At 40.8% G+C, this 22,562-nt stretch overlaps 2 protein-coding genes across 3 annotated transcripts in view; one reads left to right on the forward strand and one right to left on the reverse strand.

Moving 5' to 3' along the window:
• Nucleotides 1–22,562, reverse strand: part of EDEM3 (ER degradation enhancing alpha-mannosidase like protein 3) — a 53,141-nt gene that overhangs the window by 25,741 nt on the left and 4,838 nt on the right. Inside the window, exons 3-9 of the mRNA XM_019500278.2 lie at nucleotides 20,677–20,777; nucleotides 19,052–19,091; nucleotides 17,205–17,317; nucleotides 14,781–14,934; nucleotides 13,860–13,994; nucleotides 1,689–1,794; nucleotides 963–1,060 (exon numbers count right to left, since the gene is read on the reverse strand). Of these exons, the coding sequence (XP_019355823.1) occupies nucleotides 963–1,060; nucleotides 1,689–1,794; nucleotides 13,860–13,994; nucleotides 14,781–14,934; nucleotides 17,205–17,317; nucleotides 19,052–19,091; nucleotides 20,677–20,777 (747 nt within the window). The remainder of the gene's footprint in view (nucleotides 1–962; nucleotides 1,061–1,688; nucleotides 1,795–13,859; nucleotides 13,995–14,780; nucleotides 14,935–17,204; nucleotides 17,318–19,051; nucleotides 19,092–20,676; nucleotides 20,778–22,562) is intronic.
• LOC132250815 (syncytin-1-like) lies at nucleotides 5,036–13,349 on the forward strand. 2 transcript variants are annotated; one of them, XM_059728394.1, is made up of 2 exons: nucleotides 5,036–5,243; nucleotides 10,823–13,349. In XM_059728394.1, exon 2 carries the CDS (start codon nucleotides 11,446–11,448, stop codon nucleotides 12,928–12,930), a length of 1,485 nt encoding a protein of 494 aa, XP_059584377.1. In that variant the 5' UTR covers nucleotides 5,036–5,243; nucleotides 10,823–11,445; the 3' UTR covers nucleotides 12,931–13,349. The 2 variants fall into 2 exon arrangements, with proteins under 2 accessions (XP_059584377.1, XP_059584376.1); XM_059728393.1 differs by having other exon boundaries at nucleotides 5,038–5,243; nucleotides 10,839–13,349.

The following is a 22,562-nucleotide window of genomic DNA, read 5'->3' on the forward strand; positions in this document are numbered from 1 at the left end:
CTTCTGGAACACATTTAATCACTGTTTGGCTCAACAGGCAGCTTTGACTCCCCTTTCCTATTCTCTAAAACAGCTGTCTTATTTATGCTTACATTAAAAAGAGAGACCTGCAGTGACCTTCTACTGAGAATTACTGGAGGTAACACCACATCACGGACTGAACCAACAGGATGTACAATCTAATGGAAGCTATGCAAGATGGGAACATAAACTGAGGGTTATTTCTGCTGTCATAACAGACCTAGCACTGATATAGTGCCCTCATTTCTACACTGCTTATGAGAATCAAGAAAATGCAATTCAGTTGTACACTGCCATTTTGTATTACTTGTACTTTAGTGAAAAAGTTAATACTTTTCAGAAAATTACTTTAGCAGTCTTATGAATCTAATCAATGCATGAAGAATGCCATATACAGTATAATTTCAGGTTATGCCTATCATTATATTAATAAATAAATCAGGCTGGTTAATGGCCCTATAACTGGACGTTGCCTTGCCACCCAAGACTTAGTTTGCTTTTCACGTCCCATCTGTGGTTTTAAGAGTCAGCAGGAACTTGCAGCTCAGTTTGTGGTAGGCAAGGTCTTGCAATGGTTTAGAGAAAAACTTAGCAAATGAAAGCAGTGCTGATGAGCTCTGGAGTTTTAATACAGCCCTTCCCCAATGGGGAAGCTGTTGGACTGCCAACTGCAGTCCTAAATTGGTGCTGGGAGTAAGCAGTGAGATCATTAGGTTACAGAGGTCTTATGTAGATTCATCCTTTTGGGCAGGGACAAAAAAAAACATACACAGGAAAAGTAGTCAGCTGAAGTCTGGCAGCAGCCAACAAGAGACAGAAGTGGCACTAGAGATGTTGAAAAACCCTCCAAAAGTCCGTGAACCGCATGGCTGAGATGTGTGACGACTGACAACACTAAATATAATGCTTAATACCAAAGCAAAAGATTTCAGTCAACTTACTGTGTTAAACCTTTCCAGGAAACTGTCATCTCCAAGCAAGACATAGGCTTTTAATAGATATTCATAATATGAGTCTATTCCTGCTCCAACACCGCTATCTAAAAGTAACAAAGGAAGATACAGAAGTGGTGGTTTCAATTTAAATAGCCATGTGGATAAAACAGTTTTAACTGTCACATTTCATTTTGATTTCCAAGGCTACTGGTTGAATGAAAAGGAGTTGCTGTTAGCACAACTGCAAGCACAAACAGAAGGGGCATGTACAACAATAAATGACTGCAGAGTGCTGTGCAATTGGTATATTAAAATATAATTGCTTGCTTGATCATATTCCTAAACTAAATGTTTAAATTTACTCATTTGAAAATATTTATACTGGCCCAAACAGTCAACTGCAGTCCTTTTTGTACTTTACTTTGCACTTGAAGTAGATTTTTTGAAAATTTATCCTTAGGCAATCTCTCAGCATTCAGTGAATTATGAAATAACTTCTTTGAAATAAAGAAGCTGATTTCTCAACCACAATACTCTTAAAGACAAAGTGAGGCTTCACTGTGCCCGATTTCTTCTGATCTGAAAGTTTGTGAGTCTACTAATGACATATTAAAGTCCATCCATAATGTCCATCCTAATGACACATTAATGTTGACAAACATGAAAGAACAGTATTTTCATTTTTTCCTCTCTCAAGAGCTTTATCGATGCTAGATTGTGAAAGCCATATACCTTTGCGAACCCAATCTCCAGTATGAATGTTAATAGTCACCCCTACTAAATTACTACTGCGTTGTCTCTTTTCCCATATGAAATCAAGTGCTTTCCGTGCATATTCCTGCAATAAAACAAAAAACATTAGAAGTACAGTTATAGGAAAAACAAAGCATTGAAAATGTCAGAACTTCTACATAAGCTTTAGGATTTTTTCCTCCACTAAAATCAAGGTACTAGGATGACAACTTTGTAAAAAAATTGTATATACTATTTATATCTTAGAGAGAGATCGAAGTTGAATAATCTGTTAAGTTCTCTTGAAAAGAAAATGTTTAGCTCAAATTTTATTTTGCCAGCCAGCCCTTTTGTTGCTAACACAACCAAGTTCTTTACATAAATATCAGCAGCACACAACATAGCCTTTGGCAAGTCACCTTACTGTATGCTCTGGTTTCCAGATCTGTAAAGTAGGTATAAGACCTGGGAGCAAAGGAAGTATTTTAAGTGCTTCAAAAATTTACCATGTTAAGATCCTCTAACTGAATGATGCAACTAAATTATTGTAATAAACTGCAGTCCAGCCATATTACTTTCTACACGATCCCTTCTTCGTGCCCACTGCCACACCTTTTCACAAGTTTCAACATGGAGCACTTGCTCCATCCAATAAGGAAGTAAATTGGGGGCACCTATATTCTGCAAGGACATAAAGGGACAACTGATCCAAAAAAGGGACAAAGACCACCAATCTGATAAAAAGACCATCTTATGTAATGAGCTTGCACAAACAAAAGCTTTTGTATCTCAGATTAATTAATTCTATAAGGTGAGTCTCTACCCTGCTTTCAAAAGACCACCAAGGCAGGTACTTATATTTTCAGAACAACCCTGACTCCAGTTGGCTTCAAGGAGCGGAGTTACACGAAAGGTGAATGCTTTTGAAAAGCTCTTGCGTTCACCTCCTACAAGAGGTTTTTCTACTTTCACCAATAAAAAGTGAATATGGTGAAAGCTGTGTGTAGAGCACTGTGAATCCAAGTCGGGAACTAACTTGACTGAAACAGGGCACTGATAATCTAAAGTCATTGGGTGGTAACCAACTATTACAAGCAAAAGAAGAGTAATTAAACACAGGTGAGACAAGCAAGACAATGGTAAGAGCCAGCATACTAAAGAATATATGCAGAAGTTCCTGAATCAAAAGAGATTGAAACTTAATGGTTGGTTAAGTTTAGGTTCACAGTTAGGTTAGCATACTAGATCAGTAATGAAGAGGAATAAAGACCATGTATAACTTAATAATTTGTTTCTCCCTCTCTCTCCTTTCCATCCCCATCTCCCCCACCTCCCACACATCCCACTTCCTTGTGCTTGTACACATGCACAAGTTATGGAAAAAGCTAGTAGCATGTCCCAGGAGCTAGGGGTGGCATAGATGCCAAGGCACATGGTTGACATCCCAGAGGTTGCAAATTCATGGTGTAGATCTGTCAGATTCCAACAAATCTGCAAATTCTGCTAAATACCTTGTCACAAGGACACGAAAAAGAAAAGCAGCGGCATGTCCCAGAGAAATTCTGAAAAGGGTACTTGGCTAATTAAATTTAGCATGCAAAGGCTTATAGGAGCACCCAGTTTATCTTGTGTGCACCTTTTACTAAGCTGTCATCTATGACAAAGAGTAAATGTTTCTTAAGACTAACATCCTAGAATATTGTTAACAAAGTGTTATCTGTAGATGTTGTTCTTGGCTTTCAATGGGTGTAATAAAATTCAGGACTTTTGAAAAATCCTACTGTTATAGAAGAATGCATAGCCAATATGCTCATATCCTATAAAATGTTCTTTCAAGTTTTGTTTAAAGAGAAGAAAATCCGTAATTTTATTATACTTCATTCTACTTCTTTGCAAAGCAAAAAAATAAAGTGATGTCAATCTTCTGGATCATGATGTATGCATGAGAGGTCACCCAAACCCCCAATGCATATGCCTAGGCAGGATTCTGAAGGAGCGGATGCTGCCCAGACCATCTATCCCTTTTTTAGGCCATTGAGGCAAAACCCAAAGGCCAGACTGAGTCCAGATGTTTGGTGCCTCCATGGCTGTAGTCATATTGACATCTGAGAATTGAACCTGGATCTCCTGTGTAGCAGACGAGGATTCTACCACTGAACCACAGGGAACTCTCCTCTAGAAAGTAATGATGTAGAAATGACACCTTAATTGTATAATTGTATTCCTGAATTCTACCTGGGATTTCAATTATTAAAATTAGAATTTCTAATGGTTTACACTTCTGTTGGTTTGAAGGGCTAACAGTTGGGAAAAGCTAGATGATATTCTATTATGCAGCAAACAGAGTTGTTTGCTAAGTGATAATCAGTATACCTATTTCACCCTAGTAAATGTACTCAGGTCACATGTGTGCCAGTAGGATGCAATCTGGAGACCACTGTGTTGCATGCTGGTCTAATCTGGTTTACAGAATCTTTATTAGTAGCAATGTTAAGTACAGAGAACAGACGCAAGGCCTTTGTTGTATGCAATTTCTCAGGGCAGTCCAAGCACACACAAACTGAGCTCAAGCGACATGAACATCATAAAAAAAAAACTCAGTTTATTCCAAGTGATGTTTTTCAGAACAGAACTGCATTTTATCTCCCAAGGGCCAGATCCTATTCCATCTGTTAAGCAATTAGGTGGACCTGGGTGCCTAATCATGATCCTATTTCCTGCTCAAGTCCCTGAAAAGCAAATAGTCTTAAGCACATTACAGAAGTAACCGCATTAAGTCACAAAAATCGCTCAGGAGGAAGAGGTCCATCTTTTCCATGAACTACTTCTTAGGGATTTGAGCAGGGTGGAATAGCATCTTCAGTATCTCAATTCTCTTTTTCTATCAAATCAGTAGCGTTTCTCAATTCAAGTGTTCTTGAGGGAGAATCTGTTAAATAAGTCCTTTCAATATATTGTGTGGAATCAGAAAAAATATATGCCTTAAACTTTGATTCTTTTAGTTATAAGATGACATAACCGCTTTGTGTAGAATTGCTGGCTCTGTACAGTAGAACAGATAAGGGCAAGTGTTTGTTCTTTGCAACTCTTCTGCAACTGCTTCGCTCACCGCGGCCTTGAAGGTAGCAAAAAAAAGTATGTACAAAGTAGATTTCCAGGTGCAAGAAGGAGGTTTGTGAACTAACCCCACCTCCCCCATAATTCCCATCCTGATTACAGCAAAGAAATAATGAAGTAATATTATAGCCGCTTTTCATGCTAATTTCACTATACGATCACGTGAGTTGTAAGCGACTGTTAAAAAGTATATAAGCCTCCTGATTTTGCTCTTGGCAGGGGGACCCCTTCCAAGTGCTTGGGAAATCCATGTCACTTTGGAACTCCCCCTACAACTGTAGTTTCTTTTAAATAAAAGCTTCTGCTGACCTGACCCAAAAGTACTCTGTGTGTGTTTCCACGACAATTCCTGGTGCCGTGACTCGGATCCAGAACACAGGCTGAGGAAGGAGGACCGCAGGCTACCCCCCCCGAACCCTGAGGCACCAAACTTGAGAGGTAAGAGACCTAATTCAAAATCTCTATTGGGGTTTCGGAGGAGGACTGCCTGTAGGCTCCCAACTTGGCCGTGGTAACTGGATCTGAACCTTGTTAAAACAGGTCAGTCTGAACCTTACTGCTGGCTAAAATTTTCTGTCTGGTAAAGGATCCCATTTTGTGTCTGGTAACGTACGTTTTAGGGAGAAACTGTTTGAGGCACCTTCATCCAACAGCACATCGGGCTTGTAGTTAATTAACTAAGGCAGTGTGGGGTAGGAGGTCTGGCTGACTGAATAAATGTGCATGTGTGTGTGTATTTAGAAATATGAGCCACTGACCAGGACTGAGACTACGGTTGGGCTCAGCCGCCCCAATTCTGCCTGACAGGGCAGTTTTGAAAGCAAGGGGGCCCAACTGGAACCTCGTGACCCAGTGGACAGGGCGTCTGAGTGATTTTGTCTTCTCCAAACCCCTTGTCCCAGTAGCTTCTGCTGAAAGCAGGAGTGAAAGGATCCCTCTAGTGTTTCCCTCCCCATTTCCATTTTATGAGCCGGTGTCGGGTCAGAAGCCTTTTGTCTGGGCAGTGAAAAACTGCGGGGCAAGGCACTGAGCGGCACGGACATCCTAAATAAGCCTCTCCTACGTCTCCCTGTGTGACTGAAAATGGGAACAAGTCAGTCTAAACAGGTTCCTGTCCCCCCTAAGGGGACTCCGGCGTACTTTATGTACACACACTATTCTCCCGAGACTTGCAAGTACCTGGATAAGTGGAACTGGTATACTAGGGATGATCCTGTGAAACATTTTCCACAGGAAGGAACATTTGATCAGGATAAAATAGTGCACTTGAGAGGGGCGTTAGAGTCCCGTGGATCCAAAACACCACAAAACCAGTGGGACGCGTTCTTTTATTGGTATGATGAAATGTCCAAAAGGCGGACAGAATCTCAAACTAGGAGCCTAAAAGACTCTCAAGAAAAATTAAAACAGCAGTTAAAAGCTGTTCGGGAGAAATTGGCTGCTCCCCCAAATTACACGCTGGCCACTGCTCCGATGTATCCAGCATTGCCCGGGGTGCCCCCACCGGAGCCAGCAGAGGATATCCTTGACCTTTGTTCGAACCCTGCTCTCCTGGGACTCCCACATCAGCAACAACCGGTTCAACATCAGGCTGCAGCCCAGGCTAGTGACCCATTAGCTGAAGCTCCTTCAGTAAATCCATCCACGGAGCTTAATAGTCTGGACTCATCCACCATATCTGCCACTCAATCATCACCAGTGTGGCAATTTACTCCTGGGTCACAACCCACCACAGGTGTATTTAGAAGAATGGGAATAGGCATGGAAAGATCTCCCATCAATCCGAGATCCCAAACTGCACAAGTTTACCCCCTAAGACAAATGCCAGGCACTGGCACCGATGGACAAAATATAGTAACTGTGCATGTACCCTGGACTCCAGGTGATCTCTACAATTTAACTCAAAAGTTCCCAAAAATCAGGGAAGACCCAGAAAAATTTCAGGAAGAATTGCAGACTGTTATAAATTGTTATAATCCAACATGGGCTGACATTAATCAGCTCATGCGATCCATTTTGCCCAAGGAGACTATGCTACGTCTGTACGCTGCCTGTACTTGGCCAGATCAAAACCCAGGGATTGGCCAAGACTTTATTGACAAGAGAAATGCTTTGGTTCAGGCAGTTCTCACAATTTGCCCAAAAAAGGCAGGCTGGACCAAAATAAATACCTGTAAACAAAACAAAAATGAACACCCCAGTGACTATTTAGAACGCCTCAAACAGGCACTTGAACGATACTCAGGAATGGATAACCCAGTCGGAAATGCTAAACAAGCAATAGTGGCAGCATTCGTCCAGGGACTTAACCCTAAAATTGCTGAGAAAATTCAAACAGTAATTATTGGCTGGGAAACTAAAGATTTGACCGAAGTCCTTGCTGCGGCTAACCATTTTCATAACAAATTGGAACGGTCTAAAGACAGTGCTGAGATTAATTTAATGGCCTTACAGATTTCTCAGTTGCAGGGTTCAGGTAGAGGAAGGGGACGAGGACGGGGAAGGGGAGGCCCGGGTAGATTCAGGGGAAGAGATAGATCCTTGAGCCCACAAAACCCAGGCTATGGGAACCAATGTCATTATTGCAAGCAAGAAGGACACTGGAAATCAGAATGCCCCAACCGCCCCGGCCAAGGACCCAGACCCCAGCCCCCACCTCCACTTCCTGTCAATTTTCCCAGTGTTGAATAGGACAGCCTGAGGGACAGTGACATCATTGCTCCTTTGCTTGCTACTGACCAATCTGGTCCGTTTGTTGAATGCCTTATTTCTGGTAAACCTGTCTCCCGTCTTGTCGACACCGGAGCGTCCCGCTCCACGCTAAAGGCTGCTGAGTTTCCTTTTCTACCTTATTCTCCTGAAACTGTAAATGCTGTCGGTATAGGCGGACAACCTATCCCACATCCCGTCTCTGAACCTGTCTCCATCTCTATTGGCCCTTTGTCTGAAAATCATGCCTTTCTTCTTAGCCCCTGTGCACCTGTCAACTTTCTTGGTAAGGATTTGCTGTGTAAACTGGGATGCGTGATTTATTGTAGCCCAGATGGTGTTTACCTTGAGGTACCGGAACACAGGGAAACCGAGCTTGTGGCTTTGCTAACCCAGGAGTACTCTGATCCTGACACTTCCTACTTGCAAGAGGAACTGTTGGCACGAGTACCTCCACAGCTGTGGTCCACCCATGCGAATGAAGTGGGGCACATGCTGAGTGCTGAACCAGTGCGTATCATCCTGAACCCTGCCAAGCCACTTCCTCGTGTCCCACAGTACCCCATCTCAAAGGAAGCTGAGGAAGGGATCAAGCCTGTCGTTTCCTCACTCCTTGAGCAAGGGATTATGGTCCCAATACGCTCCCCTTGCAACACACCTATCCTACCTGTCAAAAAACCTGGTAAAGATACGTATCGCTTTGTGCAAGATCTTCGAGCTGTAAATGCCGCTGTTTTACCCGCTTTCCCCATGGTCCCTAACCCTGCCACTATTCTTTCCTGTATCCCTTCAGATGCTACATATTTCACAGTAGTGGATCTTTGTTCTGCTTTTTCTCTATCCCCGTTCATAAGGATAGCCAGTATCTGTTTGCATTTACTTATCAGGGATTTCAATATACCTGGACAAGACTCCCTCAGGGATATACAGAGTCCCCAACCCTGTTTTCCCAGATCCTAAAAAAAGATTTGGATCCTATCACGTTCAAAGGGGGGTCCCACCCTTGTTCAGTACATTGATGATCTATTGTTAGCCTCACCCACTTTAGAGGCCTGTGAGCAAGATACTTTGACACTCCTCACAGCTTTAGCTCAGAAAGGCCACAAGGCCTCAAAATCTAAATTGCAGCTCTGCAAGTCTAAGGTACATTATTTAGGGCATGATATCTCAGCAGGAGAACGACACCTTTCCCCTAGTAGAGTTGAAGCTATCCTCAACATTCCCAAACCTATGACTAGAAAACAGATGAGGGGATTCTTAGGTGCAACGAGTTATTGTAGACAGTGGATCCTGGGTTATGCTGCTTTTGCAAAACCCTTGCAAACATTCACTCATGATACCACCCCGGAACCCCTCCCTTGGACTCCTGAAGCCGAACAAGCATTTGTGGCCCTTAAGCAAGCCCTCACTCTTGCTCCCGCTCTTGGACTTCCTAATTATAAGAAACCCTTTACCTTGTTTTGTCATGAACGGGAAGGAATCGCTTTAGGAGTACTTACTCAGCTACATGGTGAAAAGCATCGCCCAATTGCATATTACAGCTCTGCCCTTGATCCCGTAGCTACTGGACTTCCTCCTTGCCTCTGTTCAGTTGCAGCTCCTGCCTTGTTGGTTGAAAAGGCAGATTCTCTAGTTTTGGGACATTCTTTAACCACTGCAGTTCCACATGCTGTGATGGCCCTTCTGCTCAAGGGCAAAACTCAGCACATTTCCAATTCCCGTCTTACTAAATATGAGAAACTTCTACTGTCAGCTGCAAATGTAACCTTAAATCGCTGTTCAATTCTGAATCCTGCGTCACTTCTGCCTATTGCCTCTGATGGTGAGCCTCATGATTGCCTGTCTATCACAACTCAATTGTTAACCCCTCGAACTGACCTCAAGGACATTCCTATCCCGAACTCTGACCTTGTTTTGTTTGTTGATGGTTCCTGTCTTAGAAATGATGCAGGCAAATTAGTTGCGGGATATGCAGTATGCACTCAGTATGCTGTTTTGGAAGCCTATTCTTTACCCCAAGCTCGTTCTGCTCAAGTTGCTGAACTCATTGCTTTAACACATGCTTGCATTCTTGCAAAAAATCAAACCACAACCATTTATACTGACTCTAAGTATGCTTTTGGTGTTGTTCATGATTTTGGACAAATCTGGAAACAAAGAGGGTTCCTCACTTCATCAGGGACCCAAATCAGTCATGGTTGTTATGTAAAAGCGCTCTTAGAAGCTGTTCAATTGCCTCTTGCTATTGCTATTGTTAAATGTAAAGCTCATGAGAAACCCTTTGATGATGTCACACGAGGAAATGATCTGGCAGACCGTTCTGCCAGAAATGCGGCCCTTTCTGGCCCACAGGCTCCTAACTCTGTTTTTGTTTGTTTTTCAGCAGACCAGTCTCCTTTGGCTAGCCTTTCAAGTCTGGCCCTTCTTCAAAATCAGGCCCCAAAAAAGGAAATAAATGACTGACTGCGTGCAGGATGTTCACTGCACCCCAACTCTCTCTGGCGCTCCCCGGACGGCTGCCTGGTGGCGCCTAGAGAGCTTTTGCCACATCTTGCTCGTTTAACCCACTCTGTGGCCCATACGAGCAAAGGAGGAATGATTGCTACAGTACAAAGAAATTGGTTTGCCCCAAATTTTCCTTCCATGGCACAACAGTACTGTAGCTCCTGTCCCATCTGCTTAGCTCACAACATTGGGCAACGGGTAAAAACGACACCCGCAGCCCATCCCCCTCCATGGGGACCGTTTGTAAATCTGCAAATTGATTTTGTGCAGCTACCTAAGTGCTGTTCTTATGAGTACATTCTTGTTATTATTGATGTGTTCTCTGGATGGGTGGAAGCCTACCCATGAGTACATGCTGATTCCATCACTGTAGCAAAGAAATTGCTCAAAGAATTCATCCCTAGATTTGGATTGCCCCTCACAATAGATAGTGACCGTGACACCCATTTCACAGGACAGATAGTAAAAAACATCTGCCAAGCGCTCAACATACAGCAACACCTACACTGTAGTTATCATCCACAGTCAAGTGGTGCTGTAGAACGTAAAAACTCTGATTTAAAAACGCGCATTTCGAAGATTTGTGCTGAAACAGGCCTCAAATGGCCTGATGCACTGCCCATTGCTCTTATGCACATTAGAAACACTGTTAACAGAAAACATGGCCTAACCCCTTATGAAATACTCATGGCACGACCCATGAGGATGCCAGCTACACCACCTGTTGCCCCTCACCAAACAGACCTACAATTAACTGATGAAACTGTACTAAATTATTGCAAGGCATTAATGAAGTATGCCAGGTCTGTTCATTCACAGGTCCAAGAAGCCTTACCTCAACCACCGGATGTTCCCTGTCACAACCTCGAACCAGGGGATTGGATCTACGTAAAGGTCTATCAACGGAAAAACGCATTTCAACCCAGATGGAAAGGACCTTTCCAGGTACTTCTGACCACTAATTCTGCTGTTCGTTGCCAAGGTCACAAATATGGACTCACGCCTCGCACTGCAAGAAGGTATCACCTCCATTGGACCCCGAAGCAGCTGTATTCCAACCAAGGTTGGGATCTTTCCCTGAGGCCAAGGACAAAGACCCTCAGGACCTCACTCAGGCAAGTGAGGAGCATCAGGGTGCAAGTGCTAATAACCTCTCCCCTGCACCCAACACCTCAGCCCAGCCGGATTCATCAGTTGAAGAACAAAGATATCATCTTCGGCCTCGAAGAAAGTGAATGCTCCCATTCGGAAGATCACCACCTCGATCAAGACCAAGAGCCGACGTTATCAGTCCTTTAGGTAACTTGAGCCCAGAGGACGAAGAAAGACTTTGGCTGCCATCCTGGGTTTGGCTGGTAGTGTTCTTTTTCTTACTGGTGCTGGTTATGTTTGTTGTTAAGATTCTTTGTCCCTCCTGTATCTAAAAATGGCACTGATATCCTTATATATCACACTTGGGTATCTCAGTATCACCCAAGGGGGGTGGGAGAAAAATTTGTATTTGCAGATCTCCCATGCGGTGGCTCAAGCTGGAAATAAAAGTGACTGCTGGATATGCTCTCACGGCCCAGCACACCTACACCAAGGAATCCCAATGATCGGAGTACCAATATCCCTCCAGCAATGGGGAACAATAAACGGTGGCTTTGTTAGACTCTACTCGTTAGCTGCCCATCGGTCCGCTCCTAAAGAATGGAGGGCCACCCCTGCTAACTGGATAATCTCCCCAAGAGTAGAGGCGCCTTTCTGTTACAGATCCAACAACACCGGAGCTTATAATAAAGCCACACCTGTAGGACACTACCCTCATTGCCTAACTACTCTAGATTATAGCCCTAGTAGCACCAGTGGAATCCTGTTGGGTAACGTACCCTCTCTCAATTGTACAGGATTCATGGTCTACAACTTTTCTAAGGAACCTCATGTTGCTCTCATTGCAAACAGATCAAAATTTTACATTCACTCCAATTTTACTTCTTGTAATATATCTCGGTCCAGCAGGATAGCAGCTGAACGTGGACCGTCCTATACGATGCATATCAATCGAAAGTGCCGGACAGGGCACAACAACTGTCGAGATTTGAGTACCCTTTCTGCCCCAGGCCTTTACTGGCTCTGCGGAAACAGGGCTCATAAAATCTTGCCCTGGAATTGGGTGGGGGCATGCACTCTTGGACGTGTTATCCCTGGTTTCGAAATGCATAGTGCAATATATCTGGAACAAGTAAAAAATTTCAACCATCACATGAAAAGGGCGGTTAACCCCTTAGCTACCAGAAACACAGGGTTCCATCGATTTGTGAGAACCTTCATACCGTGGCTTGGAGTAAGAGAATTGGAACTAGCCATAATTAACATTTCAGCCACAATGGAAGCTATGGGAAATGCCACTGCGGATGCAATTCAGGCTCTGCAAAAAGAGATCTCCCAGATCTCACAAGTAACTATACAACACTGCATAGCCCTAGATTACCTATTGGTATCCCAGGGAGGAGTATGTGCCTTAGTAAACTCCACCTGTTGTGTCTATGTCAATCAGGACATGCGAATCGAAACTGACATTCGCAAAATCCGAAATCAGTTAAGGGTCCTACATCAAGTGGCCTCAGAAAATACTGACTGGGGTCTAGAAGAAATGTGGTCTTGGCTAACCTCCTGGCTCCCAGATTTCGGGGCCCTTGGCAAGAAAATCCTGTATGGAATATTGTTTGTCTTGATAGTTCTGATAATGTTCTATGTCTTAATGCAACTGATCCTCTGCTGCGTGAAAGCCAGCAGGAGAAGCTTTAGCAAGGCAAGAAAACCCACAGCAGAGTCTAGAATAATGGTGTTACAAAAGTGTGAGCAGATTGAAAGAAAACATGAAAGGCTGCATGATGAAATAGAGGGGCTCATGAGAATGGAAATTTAAGGCTAAAGTGAGAATAAATAGTCTCAAAGGGGGGGGCTGTGGAATCAGAAAAAATATATGCCTTAAACTTTGATTATTTTAGTTATAAGATGACATAACCGCTTTGTGTAGAATTGCTGGCTCTGTACAGTAGAACAGGTAAGGGCAAGTGTTTGTTCTTTGCAACTCTTCTGCAAATGCTTCGCTCACCGCAGCCTTGAAGGTAGCAAAAAAAAAAAAGTATGTACAAAGTAGATTTCCAGGTGCAAGAAGGAGGTTTGTGAACTAACCTCACCTCCCCCATAATTCCCATCCTGATTACAGCAAAGAAATAATGAAGTAATATAATAGCCGCTTTTCATGCTAATTTCACTACATGATCACGTGAGTTGTAAGCAACTGTTAAAAAGTATATAAGCCTCCTGATTTTGCTCTTGGGGGGGGGGGGGGGGGGGGGGGGGGGACCCCTTCCAAGTGCTTGGGAAATCCATGTCACTTTGGAACTCCCCCTACAGCTGTAGTTTCTTTTAAATAAAAGCTTCTGCTGACCTGACCCAAAAGTACTCTGTGTGTGTTTCCACGACAGTTGTGTTATGTAATGATACTACTGCTTTTAGAAAATCTCTTCCTAGAATTTGTAATAAAATACAAACCAGCAGTTTCCAGAAATAATTATCTAAACATACCTACAAAAAGACAAAAATTGCAAAAGCTATAGCCATTCACAAATGTAATTAATACTCAAAATTTTTGTGAATGTTAATTCAATTATCTTCATGAATGTTAAAGGGACAATATGATTGTATTAATTACTGTAATGATTAGAACAATTCTTACAAGTCATATTACAAAAATAATTTAAATAAATTCTTGTACAATAAAGATTATAACACTAACAGAAAGCCATTGAATATCTAAACCCAGTATATAAGAGACCATGGAAAGCAAACCTCAAATATGGATGCTCCTGTGAATCGACTTAGAGCAGCAAACTCAAGGATCAAGGTACCTGCACAAGCTGTGCAGGTATCGGTCTCTGTTCCTGTTCGAGCATCTGGATTTCTTACACCAAATTTTAAGTTAACCTAAAGAAAAAAAAATACACTTTTTTACAAACTGCAAACATGCACTCTGTATTATGCACATATAACAACTTTGATGTCATGCTTTATATTAATTCGTGATTCAGTCTCCTCTGATACCATAACCATTCTTTTAATTCTATTGCAAAAGTGGCCATTTAGGTAAATTTTTCATAAATGCATGGCCCACTTAGAAATTTAGGCCTAAAGCTGCCTAAAAGATTGGGTTTATGGTTTCCTGGAAGTTTAGAGGGTTTTTAAGTTTAGTTTCAGCCTGAGACAGGTTTGCTTCTAAACCTGAAGTATGAAGAACAATTTTGAGCTAAACCCAAGAAGTGTAAGCTTAATATTCCCAATAAGCAAGCTGTGGAGGTCATTCAGCTCAACTTTTTATAAGTTTTTAACTTGCACATAAGAAAATGAGTCCATGTGAAGAAACATTTTTCCTTCAGCTTATCTGTGGTGCCTAGGCTATTAATGTGCAACATGTTAGAAGACAGTTATGCCAAGAGATTTTTTCATTACTAATAATCCAAATCAATGTAATCTGGTTCATCTTTAGCATGACTGGAAAAGTAGCAGGCTTACAAACTCTATGCAAAATTAAGTTAGCAGGTATAGGTTACAAAATGCTATTTTCCATACATTTAATAACAGTGATAAATTAAATTATCTTAGAAAGAAAATTAAGATGTGATGTGTCACAAATAATGTTCTCCCTCTCTCTAAGTAACTTGCTAAAATATTAAAGTTTTGCTTATGTCTTCTTTATAATCATAAAATACTTACTCGTGGGTAGGGGAGACCACTAGACGTATTAAATGCAGGTAAAAGCTTATAGCCCAGTTCCTTTGCCATGTGCAAGAGTTCACCACTGTACCACTGCATGTATTCACCTTTGTCTTTCAGCATAATAGCCACAGAGTGCCCACCTAAAAGACCTCTAAACACAAAAAAAATGTGTATTTCATCTTAGTTGGTCACATTCATTTTAACAGAAGTGCAATGATTCCTATAATTTGTAGCAAGTGCTGGATAAACAATTGTAATTTGTTCACATTGGGCCAGATCGTCAACACAGCTGAGCACATTTTATTCCATTTTGATAAGTAATTTTGTCTTTTGTGTAAGCCACCCTAAGCCATTTTTGTGAAGGTTGGCATATAATAAATTAAATAGACAAAACCAATGCCTGCTCCAACTGAGGTTAGCAGATGCTTTGACCCTTTAGGGGAATAAAAAAAAAAAAAAGGAGATCCACTGACTACAATAAATTATAACAAATATCTTCAGTCAGGGAGAAAGTAAAGAATTATAATTATATAACTATAGTACAACCTCATTATAATAAGTCCCTGATTTTAACAATCCAAATGTCATAATGAATAAAAAAAGTGTCTGCCAGCGTAGTCAATTGTCTAACTTTATTACAGCAAATACTTTCTTTTAATGAACTTCTCTCTCAGTCACAAAGGGGTTCATTATAATGAAGTTGCACTGTAATCATTAATTGTTCCATAAGGTTCCATAATTGTTCTATTTTCCACTGGGAAAATGATCCATTCTATTCAAATTCACAGGAAACAAATAAAATTTATGCAAATGAGATTACTAATCCTGTACATATACAAGGTAAAGGTTATTATCTCAATGGCTGTCATAAGATAAGTGACATTACACAGTTTAAGCTCAGGCAGACAACTGTTGTTAGTACTTTGACTTGTGTGTGCAAACTGCTTGAACTTGAGAGATATGAAATGAGGCATCTATTAGGGCTGTGCGAAGCTTCAGGTACTGATTCAATTTGGAGAAGATTTGGCAGCCAAATCTTCAAATCCGAATTGAATCAGGGGACCAATTAAAAGGTCCAAATCTATCTGGAAAAGATTCAGAGAGCTTCGGTGATTAGGGCAGTCCCTGCCTGCTCCAGCAGGGAGCTGGACCCAGACTCTGAGCTGGTAAGTAGGGGGCAGGGGAGAAGGGGCTGGAGGAGGGGGAAAGAGGACTATGGGGGGCTCCTGCCAGGCCCCATCCCTTGCCTTCTCCCCCAGCACCTCCCCCCCCACCCCCTGCCCGCCCATGGCTGCCCCACCAACCCCAGTTCCCAGTTGTTTAAAAAAAAAGCCCCCACTCACTGGGTGCTGCCAGGCAGGGGAGGGGCAATCCCCACCACCCCACGCTGCGTGGGGGGCTCTGCCACAAGCCCCCAACCCCTGCCTGCTCTCCTAGCACCCCCCCCATGGCTGCCCCGCCCACCCCAGCTCCCAGCCCTTTAAAAAAAAAAACCAACAAAAAACAAAAACCCCAGAATCACCAGCTGCTGCAGCGACCTTGAGGCTTGTGGGGGCTTGTGGAAGAGCCCTCACACAGCGTGTGGCAGTGGGGGGCAGCAGCTATCACCCCACACCGGGCAGGAGCCGGTGCGTGGGGGTTTTTCGCCAAAGAGCTGGGCTGAGCAGGGCAGCCATCGAGAGCAGGCAGGGGATGTGGCCTGTGTGATTCAGAGATTAGTCCGATTCAGCAGCAGCCAAATCTCTGAATCAGATTCGGTTAAATTGATTTGGGACAGTGATTTGAATAAGTGAATAAAATCACTGTCCCCTGAATCGGCTGAATCCAAAGTGAATATTAGCCACTTTGCACAGGCCTAGTATCTATTTGGTTAATATCTATAAACATAATTATTTAAAGGGATGTGTTAGCACCTCATATTTTTAATACACTCGTAGTCCATGTAATTCTCCCCCTCAAGAATTTCAGAACTCTCTCTAGTTCTTGCCCTCCTATCCTACACATCCTATCTTGATTCAATATACAGATAATAAAAACATGTGAAACTGAGCAAGTCGTATTCTAACTAGACAAAATAATTATCTTTCATAACAAACATTTGGCAATATAAACTTGGCTTTCAAGCTACACCTGTCCTGGGTAAATAAGCTGTCTGACAGAACGTGAGCCACTTTTTCAGCTACTGCTAAGAATAACTATTGCAATTAATGTTGATAGGGTCAAGTGAATTCAAAATAGCCTCAATACTTATTTCTCCCTAGTTCCTTAAAAACCTTTTTATAAAACACATGCCAAGTTCTGTTGAGCTGGCACACCTGGGGAGAAAACAACCATTTTAATACCAAATGAAACTTTTGGACAGAAAGCCATGTTTGCCAGGACATAAGCTTGAGATGTACTGAAAAAAAGTCAATTGCTTACCCAAGGACTCGTATGTTAGTTTCAAAGACTGATACAACTATGTCATTATCTAAATTAACATCTTTTATCACTTTTTTTACAGCTTCTTCAAACTCTTTGTTTTTATTTAAGACCTGAAAAACAAAAATAAAAAGTATTTCAGACTTACATGCTATAAGATGCACTTTCTGAAGTGAATCGTAGGGCAGTCACATTGGAGTGGGCACATCTACACGAGACGCTACATCCCCGTAACAACGCGCTACAGCGACATAACGTCAATGGGCAAAAACCAGGAACCTGCAGCTACATCACTATATTGATGTATTCCCTTGATATAGTGCGTCGCTACAGTGATGTAGTGGCTAAAAGTAACCGTGTACCATGCAGACTGTGCAGTATAGCCTGTTACTGCGCTGTCAGTTAGTATTTCCAAGATACTAAATGATGGTGCAGTAACAACAGCACCATAGGGGCATGTGTAGACACGGCCAGCATGTTAAAATAGAAAACGTTCAAGATGCCTCAGATTACTTTTCTCCCTGACCACATTGTGTTAGCAGCTATTGCTGTGGTTTTGGTTTGCTGTAGCAAGATTCGAATAGTAAGAAACAATAAAGGAGTTTGAAAGAAAATATCTCAAATGTCTTTGATAATTACCCAGTTTTGTTCTTTCCCATCACTACAGTGCATGGCAGAGTTTTCCTTGTGAGAGATGGCACTACAACTATTCTTATTTTCTGCCCCCTAAGCTTATGTTCCCTTTCCCTTGAAATCTGGACTTAACATCAGCATTCAAGCTTCTTTAATGTTCATAGTTGGGAGAAATACAGCAGAGTGAGGTATGAATAAGGTAAATGAGTTTCAGCCAACCAAATTATTGCTATCAATACAGAGAAGTGACACCACCTCAGGCAGTACATCACAGCAAACTACACTGCAAACTGCTTAAATATGACCCAGACATTTCTATTCTATTTGGACTCCGAAGGGATAATTTTCATTGCAAAGATGTTTCAAGTGATTAAGTATTAGAGAGAGAGGGTTTTAATAACCAAACGTCATTTCAAGGTGAAGCCAGAACATATCGTTTAAGACTACTAGCAAGGGCACCTTATCCATCAAGAGTCTCATCGCTTTTTATCAGATTTGTTTTCATGGAGCTACAATAAAATTCAATTTGTTTCTAGTCATATTCTACCTTATTAAAGCAAAATCCGTCTTGCGGAACTACAAAAAGACTAAATATTAGCCGATTAGTGGACACAGCCCTATAATAAGGGATGGAAAAGAATGCTATGTTTGGCAATGCTTTAACTTTCATGGGGGTCTTATAACTCTTAAGCAGATACAAATATGATCATGCAATCCCTGTGCATATGTATATACCATCTAATTTAAAAATACATGAAATTCACTGAGCAATGGGCAATGATTAGCATGAATCGGTAAATCTCATAACCCACTTTTAACATAAGAAAAAATTTAGAGAAGATAAGTCTTACAGAATACCTTAATGGCTGAGCTGAAGGTTTCTTCTGTGTCAGAATCAAACATATGCACTTTTTTTTTTTTAAACGTACAGCACAGTACCATCACCATTAAATACAAATTCATCTGGATGACTACCAAGGGATTATTTTAGTATTTTTCTACGCGGTGAATTCCAGAACATCAATACCCATAGTATCAAAGGCCCTTACAATTGGTAGTGACTAATTAAAGGACAGAATAAAACTGAACAGTTTCCTTACTTAATGTGTCTCATTCACCTGAAAATAGAACAGAATTCTACTCTGGAAATGTGAACAACAGTAGAAACAGACAACTGTTTATCAGTAAAATAGCGTAAAACAAGCTAAACCTACCACAAGAGTGTCCAAGGTATCTATCAGTGTCAGTGAAAACCTGAGAGACAAAATTTAAACCAGTTGTTTAATTAGAATCCTGAAAATGTACATAAGAATTGCATTACTTTTAATGTAAACATATTTGAAATAATGTGACTCAATTTTCATGGATTGCAAGTTAAAACAAATAGCTTTACATTAACGGATGATTAAATATCAGCATTACTTGACTTCATCTTAACAAGACTTTATTGCAGTCAATTAAGAATGAAATCAAATGTCAAGAAATAAACTGAAGATTGAATGTGTAACCTTTAATCTGACATGCCTAACTAGGCATCAGGATCCAGTGGTGAATTACCCCATGATTTAAGTATATCATACTTGCTTCCCTTCCCTGAACTATGCACCATATTGTACAGACCATTACAATTACAGAAAAGATTCTTCTGGATATGCATAATATTAAAATGTTCTTATAAAAGTTACTACTGTTATGCTTAATGAGAATAATAGTGAAAGTTTCATGGTGCGTGAAGAAAATGTCCCCTAAATTCGCAGGCAATTAAAAGTTGACTTATGTCTCACCCCCTGAATTGCACCTGTGCTGCTGACTGAAAACACTGCACAGAATATATAGCTGATGATGACTAAATCAGTTAAGAACAGACATTACACAAAAATGTATTAAAGACAGATTTAGGTGACTACTACAACTGTAAAAAAGTGCAAATATACAAGGACAGAAGCACAAGACATTTCACAGAAGGATCACCTAAGGATATAGAAAAAAAGACTGTCACTTAAGAAATATGTATCATCATGTAATTAAAGACTATTGTACAATACATGCAGAGGAGCTAAGGTTACAAATGCTGCTTAGCACTTTTTCTTTTTGACTTAAAGTAACACAGACTCAAAACATACCAATTCAATACCTTTCAGTATGGATAAAGGATTTTCATAGGTAGCAGAGCATTTTAAGTGCACAGTCTTAATCAACTTTAATACACATTTTATGCTAGAACATTAGTTGTGTTCTTCCATTTTGTGACAGAGTGACTTAAAACTGAATCACATAATTCACAGACTAGAAAATTTTTATAACAGTTTTATTTCTCTGGGAGATAAATCCCCATGCTAACAACCGCACAGTAATTATTTTTTTAATTAAGTTTCCAGATAGTTTCCTGTTTTAAATGTTATCTTGACTTTTAAATTGTGGCTTATTATTCATTAAGCTTTATTCTCTCACTGAATTCACTGATGCATTAGGTGGCAATTCTTATGTTCCTAATTTTGCTAAGGAAAAAAAATTATAGTGTAAAAGATTGCTCTAACTTTCTATGCATTCAGTAAGAACTAGCCAATTCCTTTTCCTTGATTAAGAAACACGTTACACACCTGTTAGCTGCATGGAAGGAAAGAAAAAGAGCAATTTTACCAAAATTATTAATTATGATTTGCTCCCAGTACCACTACAATTTCTTAATACAGGTCTGACTTCTTCTGCAAATGGAATCCCATTTTTTAAAACACAAGTCTTGAACACATCAACAGAAGTGTCTAGTCCTATCCGAACTGCAAATTGTGTTAAGATGGTCACATATTCATACATGACAATCACTATTTCAAGTACTCACTTTCCCAAGGCATCATCTACATCCCCACGACTTGGCTCCTGACCCCGCACCCGGCCACGACAAGTTAAAGGCATGAGTTCATCAGCTGGATAGGCATGTTCCTGCAGAGGAACAAAATAAATGGGTAACAGGAGTAAAAAGGGCATGGTACAAATTCATTACATCATTGTAACCTGTTAAAAGGAAGCAGAACTTCGGTCAACTTCTGATTAAGTTTTCAAGTGTCTGATTAAACAAGAACCCAAGCTAAGGATAAAATGGCATGGCAGCAGCTTCCTCTTCTTTATCTGTGGCTGACGACTGTTAGACCACAAAAAAGTGTACCAACATCCAGTCTATCCAGCCAAAGAGTGTGTGGAGTGCTTAAGGGCATCTCTAAGACAAATACTGAACTTGGATATGAGGTACACCTCAAGCGTCTATAAGAAGACAACACAAGATTGCCTGCAAAATTAAAATCAAGAGATTGCCAACTAAAATTACAAAGAAAACTGGTAACCAAAGAATTCTGACAAAGTTGGCTTAAAGGCATTCAACTAAGGAAACACCATGCCCAATGAAAATAGTACTCTATCATGAGGAACTAGAAACCTTCTAAGAAAAGAAAAAAAAGATGGAATTCAGCTTAGTTTCAATATAGAGATGAGTTAAGGTTATTGAGTCACAATGATTTGTGCGCCTTCCAATTTTGTAGGTATGAAGAGTACATAAAAGCAAAATCTGGTACACAAAGTACATTGGTTAAGTGCATTTATGGAGTTTGTAAGCACAAGTTCAGAATGAATGTGCGTCATATTCCTACATATCTGGGCAGTACGTTCATAGCAGCATTGTGAAATTCCCCTTACTAAAAAATATTGCTGCCAAGACTGTATGCCAGGGACCAACACAACTGGCTTTCACACACTGTTAGAGAGAGCGTTAAGGAAAAAACCCTGGTATACTAGATATATTGCTGGTAAGAGAAAAAAAAAAAAAAAAAGTTATTTCGCTGAACCTCTGGTTAACGTACCAAAAAAAGCACACGGGTAAATCCCCTTACATGCAAACATAAAATTTCAGTCTTTACTATACTCAAGTCCAAAAACATGTATTAATAGAAATAGAAAATCAGCACTTCTCAGCAGCTTGTTTCACAAGCAGCTGTAAAAACACTTAATTCTTGCTGTCAGCATCAAAGTCAAAACCCTAATCTTTTCTTCAAGTTAAAACAAACACAGAAACGTGTCTTATTTGTTTAGTACTCCAGCATACGTGGCAAGTAAACACTCATCCTGCTTTAACCTACCAGGATATCTGAAGTCATATTTCCACTTAACCCAGAGCTTTCTTACTACAAATGTAGCAATGTATCATGACCATCAAATTTACAGGAAAGCTCAGTACCCTCAGCTAACAGAAAGGTTTTGTCTAATTTTTAGACCAAGTTATGTTCCTAAGGAAAAGCCAAAAATGCAGAGGAAGACAAACTGAAAGCCAGGCATATTTATATGGAATCAGGTCTCCAGAAACAAGCAAGAAATTACTCATGGCCAAAACAAAAACTGATTTCTTTCAAAGAGTAAGGATATGGAGAGAATAAAAATCAAGATGAGAGAGGGAGAAGCCCCAAATGCAAGCCTCAAAAATTGCCTCATTTGTTTTCTGTTAATATAGAGAATGAATGAGTTTCTTTGTGATTCATAAATTCCCCATACATTTTGTAAAATGAGCATTTGTAAGTGTCAATCAATTCAACCTTTTTGGAAATTAAGGAGTTAAAACATAATTCTGACAAATAGACATGTTGCAAGATACACAAGGGACAGCAATCTGCTAGGTGGGAACAGGTGCAACTTATGAAAGAAAATCTATGCTGCAATAAGAATGAAAGTACACATGTCCTG

Source organism: Alligator mississippiensis, chromosome 5, assembly GCF_030867095.1.
Source record: "Alligator mississippiensis isolate rAllMis1 chromosome 5, rAllMis1, whole genome shotgun sequence".
In the NCBI taxonomy this organism is placed as follows: domain Eukaryota; kingdom Metazoa; phylum Chordata; order Crocodylia; family Alligatoridae; genus Alligator; species Alligator mississippiensis.

What these genes read in the sequence shown, in the direction of transcription:
- LOC132250815 (XM_059728394.1), top strand. Translation starts at nt 11,446, where the DNA reads ATGGCACTGATATCCTTATATATCACACTTGGGTATCTCAGTATCACC.